The sequence below is a fragment of the Mobula hypostoma genome, chromosome 7 (assembly GCF_963921235.1).
Source record: "Mobula hypostoma chromosome 7, sMobHyp1.1, whole genome shotgun sequence".
In the NCBI taxonomy this organism is placed as follows: domain Eukaryota; kingdom Metazoa; phylum Chordata; class Chondrichthyes; order Myliobatiformes; family Myliobatidae; genus Mobula; species Mobula hypostoma.
The window spans coordinates 150,339,464-150,363,100 of NC_086103.1; the positions used below are offsets into that span (position 1 = coordinate 150,339,464).

The 23,637-nt window shown below is 39.6% G+C and overlaps 1 protein-coding gene across 1 annotated transcript in view; it reads left to right on the top strand.

Annotated features, from left to right (window-relative positions):
- rxfp2b (relaxin family peptide receptor 2b) overlaps positions 1-23,157 on the top strand; it is a 94,228-nt gene extending 71,071 nt beyond the window's left edge. The window contains exons 15-18 of the mRNA XM_063052898.1: positions 3,207-3,436; positions 6,873-7,283; positions 16,576-16,794; positions 22,027-23,157. Of these exons, the coding sequence (XP_062908968.1) occupies positions 3,207-3,436; positions 6,873-7,283; positions 16,576-16,794; positions 22,027-22,271 (1,105 nt within the window). The 3' untranslated portion in view covers positions 22,272-23,157. The remainder of the gene's footprint in view (positions 1-3,206; positions 3,437-6,872; positions 7,284-16,575; positions 16,795-22,026) is intronic.
- Positions 23,158-23,637: the final 480 nt, after the last annotated feature.

Genomic DNA, 23,637 nt, shown 5'->3' on the forward strand with positions numbered 1-23,637 from the left:
TGCTAGGCATATAAGCCATTGGTTGGAGCACTTTAGGAATATTGTAAGCAGTCTTTAGCCCCATGTCTAAGAAAGGATGTGCTGCAATTGGAGAGGGTTCAGAAGAGGTGTATGAAAATTATCCTGGTAATGAAAGGGTTAGCCTATGAGGAGCATTTGATGGCTGTGGACCAGTTCTCATTGGAGTTTAGAAGAATGAGTGTGTATGTCATTGAAGCCAACCAAATATTGAAGGGCTTGGATAGAGTGGACGTGGAGAATTTGTTTCCATTACTGGGAGAGTCTAGGACCAGAGCACATGGGCTCAGAATAGAAAATTAGAATAGAGATGAGGAGAAATCTCTTTAGCCAGAGGATGATGATTCTGTGGGATTCATTGCCACAGATGGCTGTGAAGGCCAAGTCATCAGGAATATTTAAAGCAGAGGTTGAAAGGTTCTTGATTAGTAAGGACATCAAAGGTTATGGGTAGAAGGCAGGAGACTGAGGTTGAGAGGGAAAATAAATCAGCTGTGATTGAATGGCAGTGCAGACTTGATTGGCTGAAGGGCCAAATTCTGCTCTTATAAATCCATGAGAGATAGGAGCAGAATTAGGCCAATTGACCCCCATCAAGTCTTCTCTGCCACTCCAACCTCACCCCACTACCCACCAGCGTTCTCTGCACCAGTCCCAACCTCATCCCACTACCCACCAGCGTTCTCTGCACCAGTCCCAACCTCACCCCACTACCCACCAGCGTTCTCTGCACCAGTCCCAACCTCACACCATTATAAAGTCCACAGACAATGTGGTGCTGTTGTAGTCTGGCGGACTGACCTCTTCCTTGCAGAGGCTAGTCAACAGCCCTTGGACACATCCTCTTGCTTACCTCTTAACCAGGACCCCACTGTGAAGCATCAGGCCGCTTTCCCTTGCGCCATTACTCATCACATCACTTCTGAAGATCTTTCTCTAAAGCCTTCAACCTAAATGTTCCCCAACCCCTCACCCACTGTTTCTAACTCTTCCCCAAGATTCACAAATCAAGTTGCCACCAATAGGCCCATTGTTTCTTCTCACGTCTGTCCTATTGAACTCCATCACATCAGACTAGGTTCAGTCTCTTTCCCACCTATCCATGACTCCTTATACACTCTCTACCACTTAAACAACTTTCAGCTCCCAAGATCTGGCCATTTCATATTCACAATGGATATCAAATCCCTATACACTTCTATTACCCATTAGGAAGGCCTCAGGCTCTCTGCTTCTTTCTAGATAACAGGTCCAACTAGTTTCCCTCCACAACTACCCTCTTCCATCTGGCAGAATTGGTACTCACCCTTAGCAACTTCACTTTCGGCTCTTCCGGCTTTCTCCAGACCATGGGTGTAGCCTTGGGCACTCACGTGGGATCTGGTTATGCCTTCCTTTTCGTTGGCTGCATGAAGCAATCTATATACCAAGCCTACTCCAGCAATGATCCCCAACTGTTTCTCTACTGCATTGATGGCAGCATCAGTGCTGCTTCCTGCACCTGTGAGGGCTCATTAATTTCATTAATTTATCCACCAAACTAACACCCTGGCTTCAAATTCACTTGATCCATCTCTGACACCTCCCCTTTATCTCTCTATCTCCATCTTAGGAGACAACTTAGCTACTAACATCTTCTACAAACCCAGTGCCTCCAATAGTTACTTCATCTACACCTCTTGCCCAGTTATCACTTTCAAGAATGCAAATACCTCCTTTCAGTTCCTCTTTCTCCACTGAATCTATTTTTCTGAAGAGGATTTCCATTCTAGGGCATTCTAAGTATCCTTTTTTCCAGAAAATAAGACTCCCCCCATCTGCTATTAATTCAGTGCTCACCTGCATTGTTTCTGTTTGCCTCAAAACTGCACTCAACTCATCCTCCCCACCCCCGGACATAACAGGTATAGAGTTCCTCTTATCCTCAACTATCTCATCATGAGCCTTTACATCCAACATATCACCACTATTCAGGGTTCCAAACAGTCCTTCCAGCTGAGGCAGTCCATATGTGAATCCATCAGTGTCATTTATTGTATCCGGTGCTTTTGGTGTGCCCTCCTCTAGATCAGTGAGACGCGATGTAGATTAGGGGATCACTTCATCAAGCATGATGCAGATTATAGGAACATGACCTCATATTCTGCCTTTGTAGTCTCCAACCTATCGACATGAACATAGATGTCTCTAACTTACAACAGCCACTCCCCTCTGTCCACCCCAACCTTTGGTTTCCCTTAATCCACTTGCCCCATCACCCATCTCTTTCCCCTCCCCACACCTCCCCATAAACTGAATCTTAAAATTTGCACACCACTTAAGGAGGAAAATATACAGTTGTCCCTCGGTATCTGGGGGGAATTGATTCCAGGACTCCCCGCGGATACCAAAATCCGCGGATGCTCAAGTCCCTTATATAGAATGGTGTATTATTTGCATATAACCTACGCACATCCTCCCGTACACTTTAAATCATCTCTAGATTACTTATAATACCTAATACAATGTAAATGCTGTGTAAATAGTTGTTATACTGTATTGTTCATGGAATAATGACGAAAAAAGAAGTCTGTACATGTTCAGTACAGACGCAACCGTCGTAACTCTACTGGGAATGCTGATGCTGTCTCAGCATCAGCCGATGCCGATTCTCCCATGATCTTTTAAGTCCTTGAGGCTGTAGCACTTTACATAGCTAGCCAGCCATCCCTTACTAGCCTTAAACTCCTTCCTCTCACTCACAACACAAGTAGCGAACGTACAAGATGCAAGGTGAACAATGCTCAAACAACGAGTGCTGGAGAGAGACTGAGGATCTGTGAAATGCTGGGAAGCTACAACAGGGTATGCCTACACATCACTTCATTCGCGTGGGTTCAGCATAGTGCTCAGCACGCGGCAAATTCAAGTTTTGCTTTTTGGAACTTTCTGGAATTGTTTTTTTCGAATATTTTCCATCCGCGGTTGGTTGAATCCACGGATGCGGAACCCACGGATACGGAAGGCCGACTGTACCATCATTTTTGATTACTAGTTTTTATTCAGGAAAAAGAAAGAAAAAATAAATTCTGTACACTTAATCCTACTCTGACCCAATAAGCAGTTCCTTTTCTGACAACATGAGCAATACTGTACCAATTAACATCTGGACATGCTTCTCACTGTATTTTCTGTACTTATTTTCACAGATATTTCCATAAATTCCAATACTGTGCTTATTCTCCTCATGTACGGAGTTGTAAACCAAATACAGATGGCATATCTTCTTTTGAAGACCTACTAGCAAACATTATCCTCAGAGTTTTTGTTTGGATCATAGCTTGTCTCACGTGTTTTGGAAACCTTTTTGTCATTTTTATGAGGTCATTTATTCAAGCTGAAAATAAACTTCATACTATGTCCATAAAAATTTTATGCTGTAAGTATTACCTTTTGGTTTGAAGTGTCTTGTAGAAACCTAGTAGATAAAGCTTTATTCTTTCAGCTCTTTACATTAGCTTGCCATCTATCATTGAGTAAGACAGGACCTAACTTCCACACTTGATGCAAGTGTTTAGGAAGATGCCAGAAATAGATTTTGACTTATAAACATTTAGTAAAAGGAGGAAGCAGAGATAGAGAAGGGAATAGGAATATTGTTCATTAAAACATGTTGCATCCTTCATCAAAGAGGAACCTTAAATAACTTTGGAAACTGGTAGGTCAAGTGCAAGGATTGGATATTTGAAGGATGAAAGTGTCAGTAGCCATATCAAGAAACAAACTTTTCTTTACCAGGAGTTAAGAAACTTATTTCCCATAATATTATCTTATGAACAATGTCTTAATTATCACTGATTTAATATTGGTGCACACCTATGTAACAATGGTCAGATTGTAACAGAACAGATATGAAATTAAGAGAGATGTGTCAGTTTCCAAGGATTTAAATTTAGTTAAGGATGACTTCACTGGAATTTGCTTTGTACTACTGTCGCGAAACAACAGATTTTATGATGTATGTCAGTGTTAATAAACCTGATTCTGATCTGACTCTCATTCTGCCTTTGAGTGCATGAGAGTAATCAACAATAGTAAGTTTGTAAAACAATGAAGAATAGAGCAAATAAATATGTGCCCTTCCTGTGAAACAGAAGAAGGATATAAAATTGTGACAATAACAGAAAAAAAGAATACAAGCATAAGCTTCTGAAAATTATCAAAAACAGCGCTTAAGATTTTTCAAACATAATAAGTGACTAAAACTTATGTGAGCACTTTGAGAGCAAAGGTAATTGGAAATTGGAAAACAATGGACTTACTTAATAGCTGCTTTATACGCTTGGGTAAATTAATATGTTCTTAAGAAACTAATGAGATTAAATTTAAGCAAATCTCCAGAACTGTTTGCTCTATAAGCCAATATATTAAATAAGTCTTGAAGAAATGTTGATGCGGCTGCCAAAATCTTCCAGAGTTCTGTTAATTCTCGAGTTGTCCCTTTTGAATAGAAAACCACGTCATGTCAATTTTTGAAAAGGATAAAAGAGAAAAGTGTTGGACTTATTACCCTGGTGTTCATTTCAGTGAAATTACTACAACCTGTTATTAGGAACAGAGTGAGTGTGCAATTGGACTTTACTGGATTTAGGCCACAGAAATATAGCCCATGAATGATGTATTGATCTGGAGGGGCGGGGGGTGGGGGTGCAACATAGAATCACCAGAATAATATTGGGTCAGGTTGGGCTGATAAGGGAAGAAATTGCATAGCCTTGTGTTTTTATGGAATATGAAAAATAAGTAGTAATCTCATTGGAGTTATTGAAAAGATATCTGAGGGATAGTATTCATTTGCACTTGGAAAGGCAAGAAATAATCAATGTACAGTTTTTTTTTTAAAAGAGAGATCCCTTATGACCAATTTGATGCTTTTCAGAGAGAAAAGAATGTATTGCTGAAGGCAGTGCAGTTAATATAGTGGACGTAACAAATTGATTCAGTGTGTGGTGGAGGCAGGAAATCTTACAACATATAAGCTAAATGAGCATTTGAATTGCCAACACATGGCCAACATATGGACCAATTGCTGGTAATTAGCATTATTATAGATAGGTGCTTGATGGTCAGCATGAATATGGTAAGCCAAAGGACCTGTGTTTCTGCTCTGACCCTAAGACTTTATACTTAAGGTTCTGTATTCACAGTAATTAAGATATTTCCCATTGTGGCAGAAGGCACAGTAAGGTTGCATAATCATAAAATCAGTCAAAAGTTAGTCAGAGGTGCTAAAAGGAAACTAACTCTTAATACCATGATAGGGGGGTATCTGGATTTTTTTTTCTCTACCCCTAACATTAGCAATTGATGTCATGTTGATTTAAAAACTTTAAAACTGAAATTGGTAGAATTTTATTGAGGAAGAGTATTCTAAATGGCGCTTAGAATTAATAAGTTATTGTTACATTTTATAATTTATTATCAAATCACATGATGGTGGGGAAAATTGTCAGCAAGATTGACTTGATTGGTAACCTGATTTAACTGAAGTTTTGAGAGATAAATACCTGTAATTTGTAATGAACATTAAAGGGTGTGCTGGAATTGTGTAAATGTATCGGAATAGCAATCATTAACCCAGGCTAGGGAGGTCATACACCAAGATTGCCTGGATGGTTGGGAAGCCAGGATTGGGATTTGCTGACAAAAGTCTCCTCAGCCTACTTATTCCTAAGTAAAATTTGTGTGGTAGTGTAAATTCATTAAGCCAAAACTACTATCAGTCCAGAGTCTTGGTTGGAAAAAGCATATGTAACTGTCTTAAGCCTGATTTATACTTGAGCGTACGGGCTATGTCGTAGGCCTGATTTTAACTTCTGCATAGCCCTACGCCGCAGCAAGCGTGTGTTGTGTCTGTGTCGCTCTGCAATTCACCACCAAAATGCTAGTTGGCGGTGTGGTTTCTATGCCACTATGTTGAGTTTCTTCGTGAGAGACATGGACGAGGAAATGCATTTCAAATATTTTTGGATGTCGGCAGGTAGATTTGACGATTTGGTTCATCGTTCCCAGCCATTTATTTTGCATCAGTGTACAGACATGGTGGAGAAAAGCCACCGGAAATGCGATGCTACCAAGTGGACCAATCACAGTTGTTGCGGTCTGCGTTACCGTGACGTGCGAGTTACTTTTTTGGGGAGGTGCACGTCACCCTATGGCGTAGGGTACGCAGTATCTATGGCATACATTTGATGCAGAAGTATAAATCAGGCTTTAGTTGAAAGAAAAGGCTATGTTTCCAAAGCTAGATGGAAAAACATTGGGCTGTCTTTTTTCTTTATCTAAAAATTAGCAAAATGTTACTTCTTTGACAAAAATGGCAATTATTACACTTTACAATTTCTGACAATTAAATTCATCAGCAGCAATTGTTTTGGTTCATCATTTTTAGAGAACTTACATTAGTTGACTATAACAAAGTGCTTTAATATAATTGTGAATTGAGCAATCATTGCAGAGCATGATTTCATCCACAGAGTAAACGTAAAATTGCCTCCTTCCATATTGTTAATATGAGAATGCTTAGCATAGGTCTTATTTGGCATGGACGCATCAATCCATCTATACAGGAAAACTCAATTAAATACAGAAATTAAAATGTATTTCAGTTTCCAGATTTTCTATGATCTCTACTCAGAAGACAAATGTTCCCAGGGTACAAATCATGCTTAATAAGCCCAATCTATCTAGGGAACCTCATAGGTCATGCAAATTTGTACAATTTCTGTGTTTTAGAGCAAAATTTTCAACTTAATATTGCTACAAAATATAATATATAACAAAGATGTATGTTTTGTCTCTCTTTTACATTCAAGGTGCTGATTGTTTGATGGGAGTATATTTATTCTTTGTTGGAATTTTTGATGTCAAATATCGTGGGGAGTATAACAAGCATGCACATCGATGGATGGCAAGTGTCCAGTGTCGAATGATGGGATTTCTGGCCATGCTTTCTACAGAAGTTTCGGTTTTGCTATTGACTTACCTGAGCCTGGAGAAGTATGTTGTCATTGTCTTTCCATTCAGTAACATCAAACCAGGAAAGCAACAGACTTTGATGATACTCATTATCATTTGGCTAATTGGATTTATTATTGCTACAATTCCACTCTGGAATGAAGATACATTTGGAAATTATTATGGAAGAAATGGAGTTTGTTTTCCTCTTTATGCAGACCAAATTGAAAAGGATGCTGCAAAAGGCTATTCTATTGGAATATTCCTTGGTATGAAATTTTAAATGTTTTAATGATTAGAGTTATAGAAACATAGAAAGGTACAGCACAGAAACAGGCACTTCAGCCCATCTAGTCTGTGCCAAACCATTTAACCTACTTACTCTCTTCAACCTGCACTGGAACATAGCACTCCATATCCCGACCATACATGTACCTATCCAGACTTCTCTTAAATGTCAAAATCAAGCTCACATGCACCTCTTGCACTGGCAGCTCGTTCCACACTCTCACAAACCTCTAAGTGAAGAAGCTTGCCCACATGTTTCCCTTAATCTGTTCACCTTTTGCTCTTAACCCATGACCTCTAGTGGTAGTCCCACCCAACTTCAGTTGAGAATGCCTACTTGTATTCCCCTTATAACTTTGTATACCTCTATCAAATCACTCCTCAGACTTCTACATTCCAAGGAATAAAGTTCTAACCTATTCAATCGTCCCTTTAAACTCAGGTCCTTCAGTACCAGCAACATCCTTATCAATTTTCTCTGTACTCTTTCAACCTTATTTACATCATTCCTGTAGGTAAGTGACCAAAACTCACACAGTATTTCAAATTAGGCCTCACCAATGCCTTATACAACTTCAACATAACATTCCATTTCCTGTTCTAAATACATTTCAATGTGCCAAAAACGTCCTTCATAACTCTATTTACCTGTGACACCACTTTCAATAGATTATTGATCTGTGTTCCCAGATCCTTCGTTCTTCAGCACTCCTCAGTGCCCTACCATTCATTGTGTAAGACCTACCTTGTTTAGTCCTACGAAGTGCAACTCCTTGAACTTGTATGCATTAAATTACATCTGCCATTTTTCAGCCCATTCTTCCAGCTGGTCTAGATCCCTCTGCAAGCTCTGAGCTTTCTTCACTGTCCACTACAACCCCCAATCTTGGTGACATCTTCATATTTGCTGACCCGGTTAACCACATTATCATCCAGATCATTGATATAAATGATAAACAACAACAGACCCAACAGTCAGCCCTGTGGCACTCCACTAATCACAGGCCTCCAGATAATGAGGCAACCATTTATGACCACTCTCTGGCTTCTCCCTCAAAGCCTATTTCTAATCTAGTTTATTACCTCATCCTGAATGCTAAGTGACTGAAACTTCTTAACCAACCTCTCTATCGGGACCTTGTCAAATGCCTTGTTAAAGTCCATTGCCTTGCTTTCATCAACTTTCCTGGTAACTTCCTCAAAAAAACTGGAAGATTGGTTAGACACCGCCTACTATGCACAGAGCTGTCATGCTGTCTATCCTTAATCAGTCCATGTCTACCCAAATACTCATATATCCAGTCCCTTACAATACCTTCCAATACCGTTTCTACTACTGATGTCAGGCTCACCTATAATTTCCTGGTTTATTGTTAGAGCCTTTCGTAAATCGCAAAATAACATTAGCTATCCTTCAATCTGACAGTACCTCTCCTGTTGCTAAGAATGACTTAAATATCTCTGCTAGGGCCCCTGCAATTTCTGCACTTGCCTCCCACAGGATCTGAGGGCACACCTTGTCAAGACCTGGGGATTTATCCACCCTAATTTGCCTCAAGATAGCAAATACCACTCCTCTGTAATCTGTATACATTCCAACAAGTCAAAGCTGCTTTGCTTCACTTTTATAGACTCCATCTCCTGAATAGCAGATGCAAAATATTCTATTTGAGATCTCCCCCATCTCATTTGGCTCCATGCATGTATTACCATTCTGATCTTCCACAGGACCAATTTTGTCCCTTGCAATCCTTTTGCTCTTAACATAGCCATAGAATCCCTTAGGATTCTCCTTCATCTTCAAGGTCGGGGGAACACTTTCGACAAAACCACCACATCAGAGCAGAACCAAGAGTTTATCATGAAACACAGGCCTCCACCTTTTGCCTTTTCCAAATCAGCAGTTTAGTCCTTTAGGTAAATCGAGAAGCCTTCCAATTTGATCACTGTATGTGGCATGCTGGAAGAAAGCACGTCTCGCTCAGACATAGAATACTTCAATCTCACATTTCCCTCCAATACAGCTATCTTGCCCTCAGGTGCTCAGTTTTGTTCTCCAGCAACTGCATATTTGCTACCAAGATGCTAGGTAGAAGGGACCTTATCCCTTCATGTTTGAACCTGGCTTGGAGTTACCCCCCTCCTGTCTTGCTTCTGGCCATGGAAATGAACCTTCATCCACTTAAAGGTGTACTTGCGTGGTCTGCTGAGTCCTTCAGAAGATCATGAAATCTGTAGATCATTAAGTTGATTTTAAAGTGCATTGCTTAAAGGTAAATTACATGCTACAGATTGCAGTGGGAGTAATTCAATTGAGTTACAAACTTACCTGCACTTTGTGACCCCAAGAGAACTATCTGTCACATGATTTGTTCGTGGAGGACTTAAGATGTGCAGATGAAGGCTTTTTGAGAAAAGAAAATGCTGTCTACACCTTCTAGAAAGGAAGGACAGCAAGCAACAGACCTGGTATAATTTTTGTGTGCGCTTTTGAAGCAGGGGTGAACATTCATCTGCAGCAGTGAGATGTCAAAGATGTTCTTGAACACTCCAGCCAATTGATTGGCCAGCATTATTAGTGAAATACATCAATGTTTGACATTGAAAACAAACAGAAAAACAGGAACAATCCTTTATCCTGCCTTTGACAAAATTCCTGCTACAAATAATTTAATCCTTTTAGGGCACTTAACTACAAGTGCTGGCTGAGGAAATGAAATGTTGGGATATGCCAATTTCTGATGGCACTTTTCTATGTGCAAAGAGCAGTATCATAGTCACAAACACAATCTTCAGAGTAAGCAAATGTAAAAACAGCTTTGAGAAGGAATTACCACCTTGAAATATTTTGTCACTCTGGTCACAGATAAAGGCCAGAAAGAAAAAGATAACTGTCTCAAAGCAATTGTGATTAACTCTGCCTCCTATACTACATAGAACATCCACCAACATACCTTCTAAACCAGACTCAATATCCAAAGAACCCATTAAAAATTAAAGTCTGTATAAGAGATCATTTTTAACTATCATGTAATTGCTGATGATAGTAACTTTGAGGTGATATTATTGCACAACCCACACACAGTTGGTTAGCAAGCATAAGATTTTTTAAAAGCTGCCATTTAAAATGTGATTAAGTTGACCACTGACATGCAAAATACTTATGCTTCTTAGATTGTTCTGCAGAAGTTACCTCCCAATGTTTGTCTGCATGATTTGTGCAGAATTTTGGTATGCTCATCAATAGCAAGGCATAGCTGGCTTTCTTTCTCTCTCTATCTATCTATCTATATATTGATTGAGTTACAGCATGGAGCCACATCACCTGTTTAATCCTAGCCTAATCATGAGACAATTTACAATGACCAATTAACCTACCAAGCAGTACGTCTTTAGACTGTGTGGGAGGAAAGCAGAGCACCCGGAGGAAACCCACACAGTCACAGGAAGAATGTACAACCATCATGAACTCCCACAGCCCCCAATGATCCTACGATTTCAGTCTGAGATCGATGTACAAACAGCCTTCAGGAGGGTAAACCCATGAAAAGCATCTGGTCCAAACCGGATACCTGGCCAAGTGCTAAAAACCTGTGCTGATCAACTGGCTGGGGCATTCACTGAGATTTTTCACCTCTTGCTTCAGCAGTCTGAGGTACTCGCTTGCTTCAAGCAGCCTTCAATTATACCGGTCCCTAAGAAGAATGTGGTAACTTGCCTCAAAGACTCATCCAGTGCCATTTACATCTACTGTGATGAAGTGTTTTGAGAGGTTGGTGATGAAACGTCTACTCCTGCCTGAGAAGTGACTTGGATCTGCTCTGGAGCAACAGGTTCATAGCAGAGGCCATCTCATTGGCTCTTCTCTCAACCCTGGAATCTGGACAGCAAGTATGTTAACATCAGGCTGTTCTTTATCAACTACAGCTCAGCATTCAATACCACCATTCTCACAAATCTAATCAATAAGCTCCAAGACCATGGCCTCAAAACCTCCTTGTGCAATTGGATCCTGGATTTCCTCACTTGCAGACCCCAGTCAGTTCAGATTGGCAACAGCATGTCCTCCACAATCGCCATCAGCACAGGTGCACCACAAGGCTGTGTGCTTATCCCGTACTCTATTCGCTTTACTCTTACTGTATGACTGTGTGGCTAAACACAGCTCCAGTGCCATTTTCAAGTTTGCTAATCACACCACTGACATAAGCCGAATCAAAGGTGGTGATGGATCAGCAGGTAGAAGGAGACTGAAAATCTGGCTGTGGTGCCAAAGGAGCAACTTCTTTCTTACTCAGTGTCAGCAAGACCAAGGAGCTGGTTATTGACTTCAGGAAAAGGAAACCAGAGGTCCATTGCTAGTCCTCATTGCAGGACCACAGGTGGAGAGGGTTAGCAACTTTAAATTCTTAGGTGTTACTTTTTTGGTGAACCTGTCCTAGGCCCAACACATAAGTGCCATTATGAAGAAAACATGGCAGCACCTCTGTTTCCCTAGGAGATTGCAGAGATTCAGCCTGACATCTAAAACTTTGACAAACTTCTATTGAAGTGTATCGGAGCGTATATTGACTTGCTGCATCACAGCTTGATATGGAGTCACCAGTGTCCTTGAACAGAAAATCCAACACAAAGTAGTGGAAACAGCCCCAATCCATCATGATCAATACCCTCCCCACTTTTGAGCACATCTACATGTAACACTGTCACAGGAAAGCAGCATCCATCATCAGGGGCCCCCAGCGGACAGGCTCTCTTCTCACTACTGCCATCAGGAAGAAGTCACAGAAGCCTCAGGACTCACACTGCCAGGTTCAGGAACACTTAATGCCCCTCAGCTGTCGGGCTCTTGAACCAGAGGGGATAACTTCACACAGCTTCACTTGCCCCAGCATTGAAATGTTCCCACAACCTATGGACTCTTCATCTCATGTTCTTGATATTTATAGCTTATTTATTTATTATTATTATTATTTCTTTCTTTTTGTATTTGCCCAGCTTGTTGTCTTTTGCACACTGGTAGAACACCCAAGTTGGTATGGTCTTTCATTGATTCTGTTATGGATTTATTGAGGCTGCCCACAAGAGTTATATATGGTGACATATATGTACTTCACTAATAAATTTAGTTTGAATTTTGAACTTTATCTGGTGACTACTTCAGCTATTCTTATAATCATCTGCTGGAATTGGTGGATAGGGGTAGCATAATAACTCTCCTGTGTTGATGCGTGGCCAGGTGGTTAAGGTGTTGGTCTAGTGATCTGAAGGTCGTGAGTTCGAGCCTCAGCTGAGGCAGCTTGTTGTGTCTTTGAGCAAGGCACTTCACCACACATTGCTCTGTGATGACACCAGTGCCAAGCTGTATCGGCCCTAGTGCCCTTCCCTTGGACAACATCGGTGGCGTGGAGAGGGGAGACTTGCAGTATGGGCAACTGCCGGTCTTCCATAGAACCTTGCCCAAGCCTGCACCCTGGAAACCTTCCAAGGTTGCAAATCCATGGTCTCACGAGACTAACGGATGCCTATTAAAAAATTCTATGAAATAAGGCAGTTCTTGAGCTGTTTAGTGTTGGGGATCTGATGATTAACAACATCTGCACAAAACCTGATGGAAATGCTTCTGTGTCAATTAACATGAACAAATAGTATGACCTGGAGCTTAAACATTTTCCATCCATTTTCCCAGTTTAAGCAAGGTTGCTCTACCCTTTCTGCCTACCAATGCAATTGTGGTCTTGATAATGGATTACACTTCACCTAGTAACTCTTCTATGACCTTACCACAACTGGTGACCTTACCAGGACTGCAATACACCTGCCTGTATCATTTGTAGGCTCATTAGTAGATGCAGATTTCTTAATCACAATGAAGTAACAGCCTGGGAGCAGTTACCAGTTAGTTTATTGCGGGAAATGCTGCATAATAAACACGTTATGATGTGTGCCAGCTGGATATTGAGAAAATAGAGACATCTGCGTTGATATGCAATGCTGCAAGGTAATGTATGTTTTATCACTGATCCTTATGTCAGAGAGAAACCAGCTCTACCTGCTGCTTTCTGGTAAAAGGGAATGAAATATACTGATTTTTTTTGTATTAAACAAGTTATCAATATCCCTTGCACAATAGTGATTGACAAACTGTATGATGTTGCAATCATCAGCAGTTCCTAATTCCACACTGTAGTAGATCTTCTTTTCTGTTCTTTCCCCATTTATCTGTTGCATCAGCTCCAAACATTCTGTGCAGTTTTCATTTCTTTTTCTAGTTCTGTATTTAGTGTTGATTTCTTTCTTACAGGATCTCTGCTTCTTTTCTTTCATATTATTTATGATTGGAAACTTTGAAGTTCAATTATGAGCTTTCTAAAATATTAGCTGTCCTAAACTACCATATTCATTAAGCGTTACAGGCACTGAATAATCCCTATGCCATCTGTTGTCATCATTTTTGAGAAGCTTCTGTCAAAGCCCAAAATATGAAAATGAGTTCTCGGAGAACACTGTCAACATGTCACCCATGCTCTATTATCTTTTCTATGGTGCTACTAGCCTAATCCTAGAGCCTACAAAATAAAAACTCTTCAGTCCAATTCTCTTTTGAATGCGCACTGAACATGCACACATTGCATGAATTGACTGCCTATTTCAGAAGTCAATAGCACTCTGATTACTTGTTTTTGGAAATCAGGGATATGTCCTATTTAACTGCAGGCAGATCCTCTGTTCTATTTATTCCATTTTTTATTTGCTGTAATCTACTTACTTGGAATGGCAGTCATTAATTCAAATACTTCAATCAATTCTTCTCCAATGCCTCTGCTCTTCAACAGGAAATAAATCCTATTACATCAACAGTTATTTCTCAGGACTTTTTCCAAAACCTTTGTAATACTTAATTTGAATAACTTTTAATTAGCAGTTATTCAAATTCTTGAAGCTCTAGCTACTTTTAACTACTAAATATTTTCTAATTATATGTGATCGACTACAGATACAGAAAAAAAAAACTGGCACACAGACATGAGTTGCTCCGTCCAGGAGTGTGAATTCTCAAACCACACCCTTACACAGATAGATTTAACCCATCTTCTCCCACTCATCCCCACCACACGCACACACACACACACTCTATACCATCAACCACACCTTCATTCTAGCATTGATATTTTACCCTTCTATCCCACCTCTTCATAAAGAGGTCAAAACTCCTAACCTAGTGAAAAGCTTACTGCCTCTTTTCTAGTAAGACTGTAACCAATAGAAAGGTACCTCCAACAAGGGTGGTGGTCTTTCATAAGTTCAGAATCTCACCAGGCTGAGGGAAACTGTTCTTCACCTCATGATTAGAGGGATCAAAGAGTTCCAAATGATGTCAGTAATTGAGGGTATAAGACATATGCTAGATAACTTTACTTTTAATGTTTCATTTTGATATCTATATCTTTTTATGATTTGATCTGCAGTAGACAACTCATGAGCTGTTGCAAGTTCAGTGGAAGAGGAAGGGCTTGAAGATGAAGACTATCGTCATGTATTAACATACCTGACATCCATAGCAACAGCTCGGATATGGGTATTGTGACAGGCAAGCAATTTAGGTTAGATAAACACAGATTAAAAGTAGATACATTTAGCATTCAGAGGTTGTAAGTCTGCAAAAGGTTTGGGAAATCTAGTGCAGAAGCTTGCAGGAAGGGGATCAACACATCTGTACCATCCAGAAGATGCAGATGAGGACTAGGAAAAGGATGCTTTCTGACACAAAAGACTGCAGATGCATGGGTGTAATTGGGCAGCACAGGTTCTTTGGGCCAAAGAGCCTGTTACCAAGCTGTATCCTAAATAAAATAAAAGCATGTACACCATGACTTTTCTTAACAACCTTATGTAACTGTTCTGCCAGGAATCTATTACATTCATTCCAAGATGCTTCTGTTCCTCTAAACTAAAATGTGCTACCTCGAAGTTCTGTGGATTGAATTTACTTGCTATTTTTTGGCCACCTGACCAAGACATTCATATCTTCCTGTAGGTCCAGAATACGTCCTCGCTATTAATTGCAGTGAGACCTATGGCATGATCTGCAAACTGCTTATACATGGCCCCCACATTTAAACCAAGATTATTGATATGTCCCAAAAAAGACAAGTCCTGGTCACTTCAAAACTCCGTTGCATATAGCCCTACAATCTCTAAAATCCTTATCAATTATTACCTTAACCACTCTACAGGTTAAATTATGATTTTTTATAAAGAAAAGTCACTGGAATTTCTTTTTTCTGTGCTCTTTAAATATATGTTCTCCTGACTAAATTACAGTAAATATTGTTTACTGTGATTCATGCATCCTTCCCCAGATGCTACACATCAACAGAAATGGTATTGTTAATAAACATTCTGCATAATATTTTATAATGTTTTACATGAACCTCTGCATTTCTCAAAGCGCTTTACAGCCAATGAAGTCCTTTTGGAGTTAGAAAGGGATGTGACTGAAGATTTGTTCAGATCAATGTTCAATTTTCAATATAAAGCTAGTTAAATTTTGTTGCTAGCCTAATTTTTTCATTCATAGATGCATAACCAAGTTTAATTCTGATAAGATATGAGTTTCTGTTTCTAATGTATGCAAGACCTGAGACAGGAAGAATATTGATCAGTAAGTAGAATTGAAAAGGTGGAGATTATGATGAGATGAAAGGTCTAAATGTAGGAATTGGTAAAGGAGAGGAGCATTTTTCCTAGCCAACTTTGCAATTTGTGGCCTTTAATAGGTTGTGTTCCCTCAGACAGCTTTTCTCCGTCAAAAGAACAACATAAAAACCAACAAAAAGATGAGAGGGAACCAAACTGAAATTTGAGGAAAGGTGACCAAAAGAAACAGCAGCATGAAAACATTAGAAGTATCTCAGAGAGTGGCAGAATTCATTTGCATTGCAAAAATGGATTAAATCCATGTTTTTTTTAACATTACCATGAAATTGTCTGTGTATCCTTGGCTTACTATAAATAAACGCTCCAGCAGGACTGATCGGTCCATTATAGAATAGTACAGCACAGTACAGGCCCTTCGGGCCACAATGTTGTGCCGACCCTCAAACCCTGCCTTCCATATAAGCCCCCACCCTAGATTCCTCCATATACCTGTCTAGTAGTCTCTTAAACTTGCAGCTATGAAGATTATGAAGTGACATAAGAAAGAGCCTAAATAAAAGTGACTAATATAAATTAAATCCTTAGCCAACAAATTATTTCTTTTTTTTTCAGGCTTGAATCTGATTGCCTTCATCATAATTGTCTTCTCTTACTTCAGTATGTTTTATTCCATTCGCAAAACTGGAATCCAGACACCAGAAATGAAAAAACGTATTCGAAGTGAAGTTGCTGTGGCTTACAGATTTTTCTTCATAGTGCTCTCTGATGCCTTCTGTTGGATCCCTATTTTTCTCTTGAAATTCCTTTCATTGATTCAGGTGGAGATTCCAGGTATATTTTAACTACAAATGGAAAATAAGTGTTTAGCTACAAAAATATTATGGGGAACTGTTATATGTTACAGATATATGTACTTGGTATATCCTATCAAGAAGTACTTGACGAATTTCTGCAGTGGTGCAAAATCATTCAAAAATTGTTATACAAAACACAGAAAATTTCAGGGTTATTTGATTGACTTTCCAGCATTGTTCTTCTCATTTATGCAGCTTGTCCAATTATGTTGGCATAGTCTGATGATAAAATTCCAGCAACTTTTCCAAACCTGTTTTAAACATACAATTTATCACTAACATGTTTCTCTCTCTCTCTCTATTCACAATTATTCATAAGGACATGCAAATTTCCAATCAAATTCCACAATTCCCAAATCTAGAGACCTCAAGAAAAGCTTGATTTAATGTGGCTGTAGATTTCTTACCAACCTTGTTAATCTGCCTAGGATGTGGAATATTAGTGCAAGATCTTTTCTTTTAAAGTTGTTCATTGATATAGATTACATCAAAGAAACATGCTAGTATAGCTAAATATAGTGGGTTCCAGTTAATTGGGACACATCAGAACCAGTACATTTTGGCCTAATCAGGCAGTTGCCCCAATTAGCTGAAATTGCATGGAGATAGTTACAAAGACAAACTGAGTAACAAATTATGTATTTAAATGAAATACAAAATAAATTAGAACACTACCAACAGTATTATAAAACTGTGTTTTAGTACCTAATACTTATCGATGGAGGAATTCATCTGTATCACATTTTTTTGACTGTAAATGAACAAAATCAGTGCAGACTATGGACTGCCTTCATACAGTGCTGTCAACGATTGTATTCCTCAAACCTTCATTTACTTAACACTTAATATGATGTTAATACCTTCAAATGCTTCATAGTACCTAACTTATTGAAGTATGAAATCATTTCATTTTCACTCCCGGCCGTTTCCGGCATTTCCAAGCCTGAATGCTTGAAACCACAGTGAGTAAAAAAAAAGTTCTGAATTGCCTTACTGCTTATTCCTCGCCAACTATCAGTGACCAAAATTGCTGCTTTTTGAACACAAATGAGTGCAAATGATGCTATTTAAAAACATGACAGCTTGGTGTAGTGTCTAACTACCACATAAGTACATTTGAATGACGCTAGTTAGAAACTGTTCAGCCCCAGTTAAGCAGATTTGTGATCCAAATAAGTGAAGGGAATCCTGGCTAATTTCTCAATTAGTTTTTGTTCTCTCAGAGTTGTCCCAAATAAGTGTTGGTGCAATTAATCCATGGCCCAGTTAACTGGAATCCATTGTATTAGCTGAAATCCTGTTGCTGAATTTCACAATCAAACTGTATCAAAATAAACTTAATGAGCTTTACTATAGAGACACAAGACACCGCAAATGCTGAAATCTGGACCAAAAACTAGATGGCTGGAATAACTTACCTATAGCTGGTCAGGCAGCATTTATGGAGGCAAAGAGATGGTTGAGTTTTCGAGTCAAGACCCTGAATCAGGGCTGAGTCTGGAGCATAAAGGGAAGATAACTTGTATGCCGAAGTAAGAGAGAGGAGTGAGACAGAGGTGGCAGGTAGAAACAGATGAAGTGGGAATAATTGGCAGATGGAACCAATTGGGGGTAGGGGAGAGAGAGAGAGGGTAAAGGAAAGATGGACTAAGGGAGAACAAACCCAAGTGGCTAGATATTTGGATGATAGACAGAAAGAACCAGATGGCTGAGGATAATTGCTAGTAATGAATGGTAGAAGGATAGCAATGGTGAAAAGGGGGAGAGAATGTGGGTGGAGTGGTGGGAGCAGAAAAAGAACAAAGTGTTGACTGAAATTGGAAACTATCATAGAATGGTGGTTCCCACCCACTCATTCCTGTCCCCTGACACATTCCCAGCAATTGTAAGAGGTGAAAACACTTGTTCTTTCACCTCCTTCCTCGCCACTATTCAAGAACATAACCAATCTTTGCAAATGAGGCAGAGATTTGCATGCATCTTTTCCAACCTGATCAATTGCACTCAGTACTCACAATATGGTGAGACCAATTTAGACTTGGCAACCTTTCTGCAGAGCACTTACTCTCTGTCTGCTGGAATGAAATTCATCTCTATAGTTCAAGTTCAAGTTTGTTGCCATCTAATTGTGTATATGTGTGTGTGTATATATATACACACATACACACAACCAAACAAAACAACGTTCCCCCAGATCATGATGCATGACTACAACACATATCACAGACAGCACATACCATAAACCAGAATATTATACTATAAATAATAAAATGCAATTCAAAATGCATGTAGTAAAACTCAGCACAGGTACACAGTAAGCAGCTTGTTGTCTTACTGGCAAGACCTCAGTGGTGGCAGGGAGCAGTCTTACAGCCTGAGGGAAGAAGCTGTTACCCAGTTTGGCAGCCCTAGTCATAATGCTTCTGTACCTCCTTCCTGATGGTAGTGGGTCAAAGAGATTGTGAGATGTATGGGAGGAATCCTGAACAATGCTTTGGGCCTCTCGTCTGCTGCACTCCTAGTAAATGTCACAGATTGTGGGGGGGGGGGGGGAGATACCTTGATGATCCTCTTGGCAGTTTTTAATTGTCTTCTGTAGGGTTTTGCAGGCCGATGCCTTGTAGCTTCCATACCATACCAACCAGACAGCACACTCTCGATGGTGCTCCTGTAGAAAGTTGTTAGAATGGGGGCAGGGAGATTTGCATGCCTCACAAAGTATAGACTGTCTTCTTGACTAGTGAGGAGGTGTTATGAGTCCAGGTTAGCTTGTCTGTTATATGCACACCAAGGAACTTTGTGCTCTCCACTGTCTGCAAGGCAGAGCCATTGATGTGCAATGGAGAGCAGTCAACCTGTGCCTTCCCAAAGTTCACAATCTTTTCTTTTTTTCTCATCCATGTTGAGACTCAGATTGTTGTTCTTGCACCATTTGACAAGCCTCTCTCCTCTCTGTATGCCAACTCACCACTGTTGCTGATGACGTCAACCACTGTAGCAGTGAACTTGATGATGCAGTTTGAGCTGAATCTGGCAATGCAGTTGCAGAGCACACAACCCTGAGGGGCGCCAATGGAGCTTGATGTTTACTGCCAACTTGGACCAACTGGGATCTTCCCGTTAAGAAGTCCAGAATTCAGTTGCAAAGAGGGGTATCCAACTGAATGTCCAATGAGGACAGTTTACCCACCAGCCTGTGAAGGATGATCACTGATCTGAAGTTAATGAACAATATCCTGACGTATGAGGCATAACTTTCTAGGTGGAATGGGACAGAGTGGAGATCTAAGGCTATGACATCATCAGTGGACTGGTTTGAGTGGCAGACAAACTGACAAGGATCCAATGTAGCCATTTTATATGGTCCATTACCAGCTGCTCAAAGCTTCTCATGATTGTTGAAGTCAGTGTCACTAGGCAGTAATCATTTAGGCCAGTTACTATTGCTCCCTTGGACACCATAATGATGACTGTTTTAGATATTAAAGATGCCCATGAAGACCTGTGTTAGCTGGGCTGCACAGTCCCTCAGCACCTGACCAGGTATTTTGTCCAGCCCTGCAGCTTTGTGTGGGTTGTCTGGCTAGGGTTCTCCTCACCTCAGTGCAGCCAAACAGCATGTCTGTTCCTCAATATCATATCATTCAGTTGGCTAAATCTCACTTAGAAAGCATTCAACCTGTCAGGAAGGGTGGCAATAGACAATAGGCAATAGGTGCAGGATTAGGCCATTCAGCCCTTCGAGCCAGCACCGACATTCACTGTGATCATGGCTGATCATCCACAATCAGTATCCAGTTCCTGCCTTATCCCCATAACCTTTGATTCCACTATCTTTAAGAGCTCTATCCATCTCTTCCTTGAAAGTATCCAGAGACTTGGCCTCCACTGCCTTCTGGGGCAGAGCATTCCGTATATCCACCACTCTCTGGGTGAGAAAGTTTTTCCTCAACTCCATTCTAAATGGCCTACCCCTTATTCTTAAACTGTGGCCTCTGGTTTCTGGACTCGCCCATCAGTGGGAACATGCTTCCTGCCTCCAGTGTGTCCAATCCCTTAATAATCTTATATGATTCAATAAGATCCCCTCTCAGCCTTCTAAATTCGAGAATATACAAGCCCAGTCGCTCCAATCTTTTAACATATGACAGTCCCGCCATCCCGGGAATTAACCTTGTGAACCTACGCTGCACTCCCTCAATAGCAAGAGTGTCCTTCCTCAAATTTGGAGACCAAAACTGCACACAGTACTCCAGGTGTGGTCTCCCCCAGGGCCCTGTACAGCTGCAGAAGGACCTTTTTGCTCTTATACTCAATTCCCCTTGTTATGAAGGCCACCATGCCATTAGCTTCCTTCACTGCCGTTGACGTGCAGAGCGGACTTGTAATTGATTATGGTTTGTATACCTTGCCACATGTTCTGCGTGTCCTTGGTGTCACAAAGGTGACACTTTGTAACAGTTATCTTCACCTTCCAAAAGCATGTTATTCTAGCTCCTCTTCCTGTTCTCACATTGATCTGTTTGTCCTCAGCCTTCACTGCCTGTGAGGTCAAATGCAATCTAGAACTAATCCTCATATTTTGTTTGGATAGCCTACAATCCAATGGGATGAACATTGAATTAATTTTCCAGTATAATATTCTCAACACAGCTTCCCTCCCCCGCATGGTTCCAATTGCCCATCATTCCCACCCTTCATCTAATTGCATTGATCTTAAAGTCTCCCTCTCACTGCAATATACTGGGCTATATTTATATTCTTACTCATGATGCAAGTCTCAACCCAATATGTCAACCACCATCTGCCTCCTCCTACCAAGTTTTTTTTTTCAAAAGTACTTTTTGAGCATATACTGTGGTTGAGTGGGGAATCCATTTTAAAGCAAATTTTTGGTCTTGGTCTTTTAATTAATGTTTACAGAGGCATTGGATGAAAATCAAAAAAATGCTGATGCTGAAATATGAATCAAAAATAGAAAATGCTGGATCCACTCAGCAGATCACATAGCAGTTATGGAAAGATAAATGTTTCATGTTGAAGTCCCCTCATAGGATAAATTAGAAAACAAGTTTGGAGCTTTCTCATATCAGTATTTCAAACAATCAAATCATTTGTTATAGCTTTGTTGGCAAATAATATATTTCAGAACACCAAAATTGTAAAATATTTAAATGTATTTATATTGGTGATTCTTGATATTTTTTAGGAGCAATTACATCATGGGTGGTTATATTTATACTTCCAATAAACAGTGCTTTGAACCCAATTCTCCATACACTCACAACTACTTTCTTCAGAGAAAAAATGAAACAATTTCTTTGCAAGCATTCATGTAAAGGAAAGGACACATGGACAGAGAACTCTTCAAAACAGTCAACATCATCACTTAAATTTAGATTTTTAAGAAGGATATCTGCTTTGGAAGACATGCTGACTTCAAGACGTCGCTGACACTTTGGGACATTCTTACCACTGAATGTGGAATTACAGTTTACATGGAAAGCAAGGTTTGTTTTTTGTTGGTGTTTTGACAGTATTCCTCAAATGTACAATTTAAAAAAGGAAGACGGCTCTGGAGATAATGTAAAATTAATTCACAAAGCTTTAAAAACAATATTGTTGTTTAGTATTATTATCTTCAGTTTGAAGATAGAAGTTCAACAGAGGATAAAAACAGAATTCATTTTTGTTTGCATCAAAATATGTTAAATTAATGTGTCCATACTTCAAATTACAGTTCTTGAAATTCTTCTAAAATGATTAGGGAGTGAGAAAGAATAAGAAACTTGCCAATTATTCAATTGTGATATGTTGCACCAGATCAACTGTTTCTTTGTACACTTAATGCCATCAACATTTCTTGACTAGCAAAACCTGTAATTCCCAACTTTTGTGGAATCATAGCACAGAAACAGAATCTACTAATAATACGGAATAAAGCTTTCAAAGTTTCTGATAACATTTTTGTAATATTAACCCTAAATTGCTAAAAAAGTTCAAAGTAAATTTATTATCAAAGTACATATACGTCACCACATACAACGCCGAGATTCATTTTCTTGTGGGCTTACTCAATAAAACTGTAGAGTAATAGCCAGAGTAATAACTACAGAGTAATAACAGAATCAGTGAAATACAGCCCAACTGGGGCATTCAACCAGAACGAAGAAGACAATTATGCAATACAAAAAGGAGAAATAATAAAAAAACAATAAATTTTAAGACCATGATATGAAGAGCCCTTGAAAGTGAGTCCATTGTCTGTGGGAACATTTTAATGATGGGGCAAGAGAAGTTATCCCTTTTGGTTTAGAAATCTGATGTTTGAGGGGTAGTAACTGTTCCTGATCCTAGTGGTGTGAGTCCTAAGGCTCTTGTACCTTCTTCCTAATGGCAGCACCGAGAAGAGAGCATGTCCTGGGTGTTGTAGGTCCCTGATGATTGATGCTACTTTCCTGCAACAGTATTTCATTTAGATGTGCTCAATGGTTGGGAGGACTTTACCTGTGATGCTAAAATACACAACGATTTTAAATATTTTCATTCATGAAAACTTCTGTTTTTTAAAATCATAATTCTCCAGCTTTTCCCATTCTTTTTCTTCTATTTGCTTTTGCTGTTCTTATTTATCATATACATGTTCGGCACAGCATTGTGGGCTGAAAGGCCTGTATTGTGCTGTAGGTCTTCAATGTTCTAGAAGTATTGTCTATTTATACATTTTTATTATTAAAAAAATAAGTTGAATATCTCCTTTTTTCCAGTTTCCTTTGCTGCATAGAGTTTGTTTTACTTGATGGTACATCCATGAGAAAAG